Source organism: Drosophila virilis, chromosome 4, assembly GCF_030788295.1.
Source record: "Drosophila virilis strain 15010-1051.87 chromosome 4, Dvir_AGI_RSII-ME, whole genome shotgun sequence".
NCBI classification, from domain to species: domain Eukaryota; kingdom Metazoa; phylum Arthropoda; class Insecta; order Diptera; family Drosophilidae; genus Drosophila; species Drosophila virilis.
This window is the reverse complement of record NC_091546.1, coordinates 16,778,353-16,791,435: the sequence shown is the minus strand read 5'-3', so window position 1 is coordinate 16,791,435 and position 13,083 is coordinate 16,778,353. Positions and strand designations below refer to the sequence as shown.

General features: G+C 45.8%; 1 protein-coding gene across 24 annotated transcripts in view; it reads right to left on the bottom strand.

The window, feature by feature from the left end:
* Msp300 (Muscle-specific protein 300 kDa) overlaps positions 1 to 13,083 on the bottom strand; it is a 124,407-nt gene that overhangs the window by 8,628 nt on the left and 102,696 nt on the right. For 21 of the 24 annotated variants that reach the window (XM_032438527.2, XM_032438534.2, XM_032438541.2 and 18 more), the window contains 5 exons: positions 11,126 to 11,236; positions 10,532 to 10,696; positions 3,615 to 10,460; positions 2,843 to 3,148; positions 981 to 1,238 (listed from right to left, as the gene is read on the bottom strand). In XM_032438527.2, the coding sequence (XP_032294418.1) occupies positions 981 to 1,238; positions 2,843 to 3,148; positions 3,615 to 10,460; positions 10,532 to 10,696; positions 11,126 to 11,236 (7,686 nt within the window). The remainder of the gene's footprint in view (positions 1 to 980; positions 1,239 to 2,842; positions 3,149 to 3,614; positions 10,461 to 10,531; positions 10,697 to 11,125; positions 11,237 to 13,083) is intronic. The other 3 variants (XM_032438532.2, XM_032438533.2, XM_032438540.2) reach the window with 1 other exon arrangement.

Genomic DNA, 13,083 nt, shown 5'->3' with positions numbered 1-13,083 from the left:
TCAACTCACAGATGCTCTGTAGTCCGAACATGGCAACGGGAGCAGAAGCAGTTTTCATATTTTCATATATTAAGCGTGCCTTTAAATTTTATCTAATCTCATTGTTCCTGTGAGTTCGGAACTTTTACTCTTAAATCATGATTGGGACAGACACCTGCCCTGCAGCCAATATGCCGTGTATTTGCCCCTTGGGTACACGGTATTAAAAACGCTGCAACTCTTTCCGCCAACTGGCAATGACCTCATGCAAACAGACACAAAAAACACGCGCGCGCGCTGTTCAACTGTCTGGCCACACATGGGCTGGGCTACGCGGTAGGACGGGCGGGTAGCAGGTGGGCTAAGGTGGCGGACACAAGAGACGCGACTGGTTGTGGCATGTGCATTTCAAATGGTTGGCACAGTGGGGCGGGAAGGCTCCAAGCAGACAAGACGAGTTATTAATTAATAAATGCCCAAAAATATGTTACCACATAAACATGATTTTGTGTTGTTCTCTCACTGCTTTTTCGATATGCATGTCCGAAATGATTTCTATTAATTCTGGCCAAGGGACCGCTTTGTTAAATATTTATGAGCGCGCGGGGTCAATACAAAATTAAATATGCCTGCACTCGAACCCATATTTAAGCCCATTGGCAATCGATAAAGACCATTGCACGATTGTACGGGCCATTGTGACGCTCGACGTCGCTGGAACTAACCGAAATACATATAGACACATGGGAGCGAAAGTTTTTCAACTTTTAACCCACTTAAAATAGCATGTCCTTCATATTGTATTAACAACAACTACAACAACAACAACAACAAGTGTCCGCCTGTTTTATTTTCTGGTTCTTGTTTGTTGTGGTGGTTGTTGTCATTGTGAGCACTGTGGGAATTTCCGCACGCCAGCTCTAACATATGCTAATCATCATCATGTCTCTAATCGATACATGTTTCGCTTAGACCGAATTCAGTTTGTGGCCTGCACTCACCTGCTGCACATTGTTGAAGTAAACCTTGGCCTGTGTCACCTCCTTGTCGAGCTCTTTGCGCTCCTTATCCTGTGTCTCGGCCACATTCGCCAGCGTCGTTATTGCATCCTTGCATTCGGCCAAACGCTGGCCCAACGCATCCAGTTCGCCCTGCATTAGCGAAGAGGCATCCAGACCCACATCGGCGGCTATCTTGGCCACAATATCGCGCAGCTCCAGGAGACGATCATTCTGTGTGCTCAGATTGTCTTGACAGACCTGGCAAAGGCAGACAGAATAAATTAGCTTCAGTTTTGATATAGACTAGGGATAGATTTTTGTCTAGTATATAGATTATTTTTGAGTTTGAATGCAAATGCCACCGATTTATAATTAGCTCGATCAAAGTACATTTAGCTTAAGCCAGCCGGGTCGGTTAGCCCTAGTTAGGAGCACGTATGCTGCTTATCAATTGTCTTGGCTCGTTCCCGAACTGAATGCACTTCTATTTGTAATTAATGTGTCGAGCAAATGCCGAGCACCGTGCACCGTGCACCGTGCATCGAGTGCCGAGTGCCGAGTATACTTTCAATTTCAATTTAGAAAAGAGGTCACCCGCTGGGCCCTGCCGCGTCGCTGGCCATCAAAGAGCTATTTAGAGCTATTTAAATATATAACTCTGGCTGCACGCATTAACCAATTTAAAGAGCACGCGTCCGGCCCTACCGAATGCCCTATGATATCATCTCTGAAATATTCAGCTATGCTCCGCTTTATCAGAAACAAACAAACAAACGTTGACATTGAAATCCAACAGCAGCGACTTAAAAAATATTTTTACATTTATCTACAGCTTCGGACAAGCTGAAGGCATGCTCCGGCAATCTTATAATCACATATGTACATATGTATGGCATAAATGTATTATATGTGGCCATATAGTATATAGTATGTGGTCTTCCTATAATTTCGTGTGTTTTCATTTATTCGTGTCTCTTTTTTTCGACTGAACAGATAAAGCAGCTATATAAACACAGAGCTTACGCTCTGGGTTGATAAACTTAGCCATGTGAAGTGACAGTTGGGCTACCTAGGGACACAAAATAATTACAATGCTGCCGCTGCTTGGGCCTCTCTAATGACCCTAATGATCAATAAACATACATAAATAACAAAACAACTATGTGTTAATATTTAAGTCAAATAAAGTGAGTATCGAAACTGAAGTCGCCACAAGAAAACATATTTAGCTAACAAGTGCCGAAGACCGAATGCCCTAGCATTAAATATGAGGAAACTGCAAGATAAACTCGTGTGAAACATTCTATAGAACCAAATGATATAGTGCTCCGATGTTAGGATCTTGATTGTAAAGGCTGAAAGATATATTGATCATATATTGGAAGCAAATGAAGCTAGTAAAATATTTTGAAAAGGTAAAAAAATAATTAGATTTTGACCATTTTGTGCGTTATGTGGTCGAAAATGTCTGCTACAATAAGTTACATATTTGCTTCGAAAGCTAAGCTACCCAACTGCGAGAGTGTTACAACTTTTGGGCCGTCTGTAAGTTTGTCTTTCTGTCTTGGGGTGTCAAGCAATATAATTTATGACACAACCCAACAATATATGTACATGCATGTACATATGTGCACACAAAAGTTGGCTCACACAGGCAGAGCCCTATTTCCTATTGCCATGTTCTATTGCCAGCGATTACAGCGACGCGCCCGAAAATTGATTGGGCCGAGCGTAACGGCTGAAAATCAATGTAATTACAGTCTGGTCCGGTTGCAATTAAACGTTGCCGCCAAAATCGTAACGTTGGCAGCGACTCAGGTGCACCACCCAACCACCAATTTGAATTAGCTTTGGGCACTTACCTTGGCATGTTGCATGGCATCCAAGGGCTGCTCGAAGGACTTGACGCTGTCCATTTGCTGGTCGATGCAGCTCTTGACCGCTGCCGAGGCGTTTCGATATTTGTCCCAGAGCTCGACGGCCCGCTGGTAGCGTGTGCAAAGCTGTTGCAGATTCTCGGTGGTATCATTCCAGGCGACTACCGCATCCTGCACGGACGATTCAATTTGTTCGACAATTTGCACATCGCAGCTCTCGATTAACGGTTTGGCGGCGCCCTTAAGCTCGTCCAAGAGCTGCTCGCGACTGTGCAGATCGCCCGCAAGTCCCTGAGTGAGCGAAATCAAACAAAAACAATTAATACAAAAAAAAAAAAACACGCTTGCAGCGACAATCGAAGCGACACGCGCGCGTTTCGAAGTTAAAGTCAAACTGCCGCAAAGCAAACGAAATGAAACGAAACGCAAAGCAAAGCAAATGCAATGCGCGAAAGCTTTTTCGAAGAGCGCTTTAGTATAAGAGCTTTGTGGTAGCTTTGTCTTGTTTCGAACTATTTTGAATTAGCATTCGTGAAAAACCGCTCTGAAATAATTGAGTGTGCGCGCCCAACTGAACGCAGGCAGAAAACGCGCGCGGTTTTTATAGCCATTTCGGGCAGATAGGAGCAAATGCTGATAAGAGCTCGCAAAAAAGATGCAAGATGCAGGTAGCCAGGTCAGTTGTTTTGACTGCCTGAATGTGGCCAAAATAGTCGTAAATCAAAATAGTCAATAAAAAAGGGCGTGGAAAACTTACCTCTAATCTCTCGGTGGCCTTACGCAGCCGCTCATAGTCGACCTGGCCGTGCACGCGTATCAGTTCCATCATAAAGTCCGTCTCCTGGACAGAGTCATGCACCAGTTCCAGCTGACGTTCGTAGCGTAGCCATAAGGCCAAACGATTACGTAGTATGGCCATAATATTGGTGCACTTGCTCTCGAGGAAGGCATGGTCATCCTGCAGCTGGGAAATGTCGCGTTCCAGCTTCACCGGCGACACGGACATCTTCAGTCGCATGGGCAACGTGTGCAGCATTTGGCGTAAGCGCATTATCTCCTGCCAGCTGGCAACGAGCTCCTCGCCCGCACCCTGACAGTCGGCGACGGCTTTCTCTATGATATCCGCGCCTTGACGCTCCGCGGACTCGCATTCGTCCAATATAACAGAGATTTTGGCCTGATGCTTGCGCTGATTACTGATGCCCTCGTGTATGGCCTGCAGCTGATCTCGCAGCACGGAGGCAAACTCCAGCTCCTCGGAAATTTGTGTGGTTATTTTGTGCGAGAGTGCAAAGAGTTCGCCCACTTTTTCTGGTTCAATTGCCGGCTCCTGGAGTCCAATGCGGCCCAGTTCGTTGCCAATGAAGCCAACGCGTGTGCGCAGCACCTGGACACGTTCAATGTACAAGCAGAGCTCCTCCTCGTTTTTGATAACGCCCTTCATGCTGGTCATGGTCAGATAGATTTCCTGAAGCTCACGCTCCACCAGCTTGAGTTTCTCATCAGCGGGCATATCCTCCGAGGACAGGCACTCAACAATGTTGTGCTGTATCAGCTCAATGGCCTGGGCCACCGCTTGCCAGCGATCCTCGAGTTGGGCATGGAACTGGCGTTGGAGCATTTCGTCGGCCAATGGTATGACTTGGAGGGATTTCTCTAGACTGTGACCCGCATCGTTGCGTATGTTATTATGCAGCTCGAAGCGCGCCTTAATCTCCCAGAATTGCCGCATATGTGGTATGGGCTCCTCTGTGGGTTGTGTGGGTATTTGGATTTGGCGTAGCTCCTGCTCCGCTTCGCGTACAAACGCTTCCATTTTCTCTGTCTGCTGTTCGTATTGCACCCAGATCTCCTTGAAGACCAGCAGGCGATGCAAGTAGAGCGCCACCTCCTCGCGCAGCTTGAGCAGCACAATGAGTGCATCATTCGATTCCTCAACCAAATTGGGCGCCTGCACCAGCAGCTGCATTTTGTTAGCAATGCCCGAGAGCTGCGTCATCTTCACATAATGATGCGAGATGTCATTGCTAAGGGATTGATAGAGCGTCGCATACTGATCGTAATCGGCAGAGGTCACCGCCGACAGATCTGGCACGCGTTGCTGTGCCACCTGCAACCACTGCAGCTCATCGCGCATGCCCTTCTCCAGCACTGTCCAGCGTGAGGCGGCTTGCACCAGCTTAGAGGAACGCTCCGAAGCACGCTCCAGCAGCTGGGTGGCTTTCTGGTAAAGCTGCTTGTGCAGCTCCGAGTGCTTCTCGCGCGTCTCGCTATCGATGTTCTCCTCGAGTGATTCGAGCATGGCGCGACAGTGGCTCAAATTGACAAAGAATTTCCGCTGTTTTTGCACCTCGTTGTTGAGCAGCTCCAGGGAACTTGACACAATGGGGCTCTCCATCATTTTGTCGGCCAGCACAGTGATATTCGTGAACTCCTTGAGCGTCTGCTCGTACTCCTCGGCCAGTGACTGCAGCTGGAGTAGGCGATCGCGCTCTGCCTCGATGTTGTTGCCAATATTCTTGCTATTCTCGAAGGCGTTGTACACCTCCTGTGGTATTTTCTTATTGGGGAAATCGCGCTGGAAGTAACGGGCCGTCTGCATTAGTTGACCCAACTGCTGCTGGCCCGCCGTATGCTGCCGGTCCAGCTCATCGAGAAGTGCCAGCTTTTGGGAGAGCGGATGCTCCCCGCTGAGTGCCTGGTCGTACCGTTGTTGCAGGAACTCCAACGATGTAGAAACTTCTCTGTAAAGCAGCTCAAAGTTGTGCCACTTGTCCAGATCCTTGCTATCCTGGGCCTGACTATGTTGGGTCACCTGCTCCACAGCATCGATGTGCTCTTTGAGCGTGTCCACATATTGCAACAGCTCCGACTGTGTTGGCTTATCCGTTTGGCCGAGCTCTGCCTCGAGCTGATTGACATTCGTTTTGATTGTGTGGAGTTCCTCGTTCAGCTGATTGTAGTTGTCCAGCTTCTGTTCTGAGGGACCTTCATTGGAGTTTTGCCGTATGAGATACACGCGATACTCAATTGTTTCCAGCCAGGTGGACACCTTTTCAATGACTGTTATGACTGTGGTGTGTATAATCGTCTTATCTCCACTACTTATTGCCACATCCAAGTTCTGTAATCCTTCGGATACCTCCAGCATGCGCTGTTCGGTGGGTACCTGCTTAATCTGTTCGGATAGTGTGGCCAGGTGAAGGACATCACTCAGTGGTGTTGACTGCTGTGGCGTCGCCTGTTTCAGTTGCCTTATGCGACTCCCAATTGCCTCCTTGGTCTCTGCCCAGGTCAGCTTCGGTTGCTGTTCGTATTGTTGTTGTTTACCGGGATACAGTTGCAAGATCTCGCTCTTGATGAGCGCTTCAGAGGACTCCATCGGTGTGCTGTCCACAGTCGAGCTGGTCGTTGTCGTTAACCAAATATTCTCTTCGTTCAGATTATCTGGACCTGGTGTAATAGGGACCACCAGCTCCTCCGTTGGCGAAGCAACCTCCTCAATGGTCACCGAAGATGTGGGTCCACTGCGTGGCTTGCCTTGCTGTTGCGAGGCAATGCTTACCTTGTTCTGTTCGAGTATATGCACCGGCAAATCAGGATATTCATCGTAGACTGTTGTCTTTGTGATTTGCAATTGCACACGCTGTGGCCTTTGCGGATCAGCTTCAGTCGGCTCAAAGTCGGGTACTGGCGGTAGATGTGGCACCTCTTCGATTGTCTGATTGGTAGAGAGTACTATTCCGGATTCAGTCAGCAGTTCGGGTGCAATTTCTACGGTCACACTGATTTGTGGATCTGCCTCTGGTGTTGGCTCCGGCACAGACTTGCCCTTCTGTTTCTTTTTGTCCTTTTTGTCCTTTTTGATTTTCTTTTCTGGCTTGGGCAGCTGCATGGTTTGCGTGTACTCATATAGCGTGGGCTCCACTGTAGATGCATCGGAATCGGCCGGTATGGCCACTGTGGTTTTCACCTCCAGCTCGTAGGGCTCTGAAGTAGATGTGGCGGTCAATGAATTGTCTTCCAGCGAAATAGGCTGTGGCTCCTCGCGCGGCGTGGTCTGCACCAGCACATCGCTCACATCTACGGCTTCTGGCCTGCTCAATTCCGTTGGCTCTGGCGTTGCTGTTTGCATGTGAGTCTCCTTGGTGGTGGTTACCTCTGTGACGGTAGACTGTTCCTTTGTGGGCACAGGCAAGTCGATGGTCATATCTTTAACCAAATCCTTAACAAGTGGCTGAACCACATGGTCGCTACTTGATTCAGCTAGGCGCGGCGATTCCTTGGGTGTGGTTTGCAGCTCCTTTTCGGTTGTTGTCGTTATAATAGTTTGGCTAGAAATTTCGACGGTTTGCCGGGGCTGACCATTCTCGTCGGTTTGAATTTCTGTGCTAAGTGTCTTGACCGGCTCAGGTTGGTCGTCGCCGCGTGGTGTTGTCTGGGCTTCGGTTTCAGTAATTTCCACAATGATCGTTTGCGATTCGGTCTCCTGGTTATCCGGACGCACATCTAGGCTAGTTTGTACCGCTGTTTCATCCAGTTCGGGCTTGTGCTGTGGTGATGTCTGCGAAGATTTAATATCCTGCTCAGCAGTTGTTGTCGTGGGCGCACGCGGACTCGTTTGCTGCTCTTCATCTTCAAGTGCTGCCAGCTCGACAACCTCCGTGGGTATAACAAGTTCCGTAATTGGAGTACGTGATTGCTCTGTGGGTGAGGGTATAATCGAATCTTCAACCACCTTGACGGTTTGACCCATATCCATGCTCGACAAGTCGCTCTCTTCGCTAATCTCCACAATCGATTCGTAGCATACTTTGTCTGCCGATTTCGGATTGATGGTATCACTACGTGGCGAGTTCTCGGGTGAGGGCGGCACATGCGATGCCTGTACTGACTCCGGTTCTGGTTCTGGTACTTGTTCACTCTTCAGTTTTTCCTCATCTCTTCTTTTCTTTTTCTTTCGACTTCGCTTCGTGGACGCGTCTTCGTCGTGCTCCAGGGGCGCTGCCACAGTCTCCACAATACTCATGGTCACATTAGCGGGTGACATGCCAATGGATTCGGCAAGCTCTGAGGCCGCTCCCATGGCCACCTTGAGTACACCAGCTCCAGTTGCTTCCACAGAGGGTGCTGTTATCTGGTAAGTCTTGCGTGGTGATGCTGAGGCGGCTGCCTCTTCAGAAATGAATAGCTGGGTGGCCACACGTATATCCTTTTGAGGTATATCGGACTGTCTATCGGCGATGTTGATGGGTGGCACTTCCGTGACAGGTTCTTCAGTTGCTACCGTTTGTGGTTGTGCTTGCTCGGCAGGTGCTTCTGTTTCAGCTTTTGGCTCGGCTTGAGCTTGTGCCTGTTCAGCTGCTAGGAAGCTTTCTACATCAGTCTTCGGCTGCTCCGGTGTTGTTTCAGTCTTTTGTGGTGTCTGCTCAGACTCCGATTTTATGCTAACAGCTGTTGGAGACGCTGGCTCAAATGCATACGATTCCAGGGAGACAGAGTTGCCAGTTTCAGGACTTGTTGGCCAAATGGTTTCCACGGGCATTGATGTCTCTGTGTTGATTGCAGCTGGCGGTGCCAGATCTTCGGCATGCTCCGAGAAATCGATGTTTGTGGTTTGCAAATGATGTTCCAGTGGCCAAATTTCCTTGATATCTTCAACCACAGGCTGACTCTCTATTGTTGTAGCTGTGATTGTTGTTGTTGTTGTTGTTGTGGTGGTAGGTACAGGTGCTGAAGGTACAGTTACTGCCGCTGCTGCAACATTAACGGGACTGATAGGGGCAACGTTTACGATTTCTTCAATGTCTACTTGAGGTGCTGTCAATTCTACTGGTGCTGCTTTTGTCGTTTCTGTTGTAATTGCAGTTGTTGTTGTTGTTGTTGTTGGTGGTGGTGTCTGTTTATCGAGTGGTTGTTCTTGTTGTGTGGTTGTGGTGGTGGTGTTGGAGATGTTGATAGACTCAATATCAAATACCTGTTGCTGCGGTTCTACTGTCTGTGATGACAGATCCGTTGCAACTTCTTCGATGACCACGCCTGGCTCTTGCATCATACGCTGGAATTCCTCTTCGCTCACCACTTTTCCGTTCACCGTGCGCACAATATTGACATCGATATGTGGCATAGTTTGCTCCTCAGTCACCTCAATCTCCTCGGGCTCCTCAACCACTTCCTCAGTCACATGCTCCTTGCCATCAATGATGACCACACGTTTGATAATCTTTCGGGTCTTACGTATAATCTTACGGGTCACCTGCTGCATTACAGCTTGTATTCTGGTACCCTGGTTATCTAGCGTAGACTGTCCAGCTGCCGCTCGGAATGGCTGCAATTTGCCATCCGCATCGGAGCTCAGTAGCTGCTCAAACTGCTCAATCACAGGCTCTGTCTCGAACTCACTGACCGTCACAGTCTCTGGCTGGGAGCCATCCAACAGGGTGCCACGCGTTTGCTGCGTTACAACGGTGCGGTAAGTGCTTTGTTGTGGATCAGCAATCGTGTCTGTGGTCTTCACATTCTCCAAATTTATCTGACCTGTTGACTGCACTTCGATATTGCCATCGGCATCACTGACTGTCTCAATTGAGCTAATCTGTTGCTGCTGCACAATTTGCTGACGCACCCGGGTGACCTTTTTCAAGACAATATGCTTTGTGCCATCGGCGCCTACAACCACCTCGGTTGTGGTTTCGTCTGGTTCGACAAATGTAGTTTCGAAAGCCTGAGGCACATTCTTAAGTATCAGCTCAGTGGCACGATCCACATCGCCCTTGGGTTGTTGATGGTAACGCGCCTCGATCTGCACATCCTCGGTCTGTTCCGGTACATTTTCGTTCAGCTGGGTGTCAATTTGTATTGTTTCCTGACCATGCTGTACGGTTTGAGTGACCATTATGTTTTCCGTAGGTTGACGTTCCTTGAGTGTTTGCAATGCTACCTCAGCGGTTTCTATGGCCAACACGGGTTGCGGTTCCTGGAAGCTAGTCTGCGCCTCCACATTGCTCGTGGTGATCTGCGGCTGAGGTTGTTGCAAGCTCAGCGATGTCTGTGTTTCCACATAAACGCCCGCGGGCTTGATCTCCTCCTCAGGCATTGAGCTGGAGTCTAGAGTGTTCTCATTGGACTCTATGGATTCAGGCGCTGCAGTTGCAGCAATTGGTGCCTGTATTTGGGCATCCGCCAGCACGCGCTGACGCTGAGCATCTTCGCTCTTGGCCTTGCGCAGATCCACGATGCGTTTCTCAATGGTAAAGATACGCGTGGTCGCAACGGTGATCTGTTCACGTAATATGATTAGAATGCTTTGCAGTTGCTCCATCAGAGTATCGGCCAATGGGGCGACGTCGGGATGAGTCTGAAGCTCTCGTGTTTGGTCGACCAAATCATCCATGGACTGTTGCCGTTCCTTCAGAGTGCGCAGCAATTGCTGACTGCGCTCCACCTGAGTCTTGAGCACCTGCTCATCGGTGCTGCTGTCCGTTGTGGGCTCGAACGATGCCAATTCGGCGGAAACCTCATTGATCCAGCGTTCCAGTTCCAACAAATGCTGCTGGTATTCGTCGATCTCCTGCTCGCGCTTCTTCTGTCCATGCATGGCGTTCTGAAACAAGAATGGTTTGACCTTAGCAGGTGCTATATATATATATATATATATTGATAGGTTGTACTCACGGCTATCATGGTAATGCCTTGCTGTGTGCGCCTCAGCAGCAGATCGATGCGATCTGCGGTCTCGTTAAGCAAACGCTCTGTGCCAGGATCTGTGGGCAATGCCTTTGCTTGATCCTTAAGATGTAGCGCTTCCTTCTCATGTACTTCTAGATTGCTTTGGATTAGCTGCACATCAAGCAGAAAAAACGCATTTAACAAAAGTTTGCCAAAATGACAAAAAACAAGAATTGAATTGAATGTACACCTACTATATGTAAGTAAATAAATAGTAAGACGTCAAAGGGTTCGACTACTATATAGTAAAATCATTTAAGACGAGATGTAATTGTATATCAGAACTAAGAGTACGCTAATCAAAAAACTTCTATCGGTAATATATACGATATAACAATATGTACGATTATTTATGGAATGATGCGAATGTGTTATTTAATTTGTGTGACACACGCCAGCATCCATTAATCGTTTCTTAATTTGCAAAAATACAAAACTACGGCTATATACAGTGTCAGTATGGATTATTATCTAATATTATTCAAAAGTATGCCAGGTAAATACGTGCTTTAGATTCAGTTTAAATAGCTTCTAAATTACCTTCAATCCTTGTAGCATGCCCTCCAAGCTGCTGTGGCTCATATTTCCAATGCCATCCTCGACGGTTGATAGCGATTGTAGCAGTTCTTCCAGTTCTTGTGTGATTATATCCTATATATATTTGTTGTTGTTTTTTTTTTTTTTAAATATATGTGTGCAATGTGTTGGGGAATATTAATAAACATGTTAATAAGAATAACAATTGCATTTTGCATCAAATAACTAGTTAACATTGTAAATATTTGTTGGCGGCTTTTATACACGCACACAACATATTTACATGATGAGCAAAGTTTGTAAAACATTTTGTTGTTTTTGAATGGATGCAAACGCACGCACAGCCATACATATGGGTAGGCAATGCATAATAATTGTTTTGATATATATCTCTATATGTATATTTAAGTAGTACATATTTAGCATAAACATAACTGCATTTAACGTAACGCATGCGTATATGGCATTAAAAATTTTAAGGTATATGAACGGCGGCATATTATGAGTATATGGCGAAAAGGACAGCGGATAGACAAAAGCACCAAATGCGATAGTTCCTAGCAAAGGGCTGTAACTTGATTGAAACAATGTGAAAAAATCTTTAGACTCTGATTTTGAAAAAGAATATGAAAATTATGGTAAGCAAGGAAATAACTAGGAAACTTAAAGCTATTTTATAAACATGTTACATATTGCAAGCTTAAATCAAGCTACAGCCGAGCATGCTCGACTGGCAATTACCCTGTACCCCACTCCTATAATGGCACGTGGTAACATTTATTATTTTGACATATCAATTGTTTAAGTTCTCAGTTCCAAAATAGTCATGTTCTTAAAACCGGACCGATAATAACAAATATATACATATTTACTTTTACGATCCGCGGAATATCTCAAGCTACCACGTACTTACAGTATTTAATGAAACCATTTATGAACTCACTGGGGTACAGGGTAAAACAAAACATATATAAATGTTCTTACTGATGGTTATTTTGTCCGTAATCCTATGACAAATTCATTTAGACTAGATATCAAATATTCAGCACTAGCACTCACATATATGATTACTTTTTCTTGGCCGGCCTTTAAACAGTTCTTCAATGCACTAATTGAAAGCTTAAGAATTTGGTTTTGATTTAGCAAACTATTTGACTGAGTACATTTTGCATTGAACTCACGATCTATACTAAAAATTGGAATGCAAGACCAGGACCGAGTGACTGGTGCACTGAGGTATTTTTGAGCAAGTAATACTGTCTGCATTGCATGGATCTGTAATTTATTTATAGCAAAAACTAAGCACACACTGGGGGAAACTGCAGCAAAAACAAACAGGAAAATTGCTTAACATTTGGCGAGGGCTGCAGGGCGGCAGACAGGAAGGCAATGAACTCATAAGTATACGATTTGTGGTACATAAAAACGGGCATTTTCTGCTAGAAAACTGTGGTGTGCATGCACTTTTAGGCAGCACTATGTGCAAGTGCGAAGAATATGTGCGTCTGCGTGAGTGTGTCTGTTTGAGTGTGTGCGTGTGCCTATACGAAAATAAAACTGTGCAAATATATATACTTATATTTAAAATAGATTTCAATATATTAAAACGTGCAAGTTGGTTAATATTTATTTTATTTTGTTAAGTTTGACTTTAGTACGTTTATAATGCTACTAAGTATTAGTAGTTACTCAATTTTACAATAGGTTAAGATCAATTAGTAAGGAACATTTGGTAACGCAATCAAACAACTAGAGTCTAAGTAGATAGAAGAGCGTGTATATAACTCATAATATTACGATTAATCTTATATATATAGATAGATGAATGCAATTAGCGGAACAACACGTACAATACAAAGATAATAAACAAAAAAATCTTAAGAAAATAAAAAATGAAAATCATAAGAAAACATAAGATATTGCAGGATATATAAGAATTAACAATTGATAATTACGTTAGT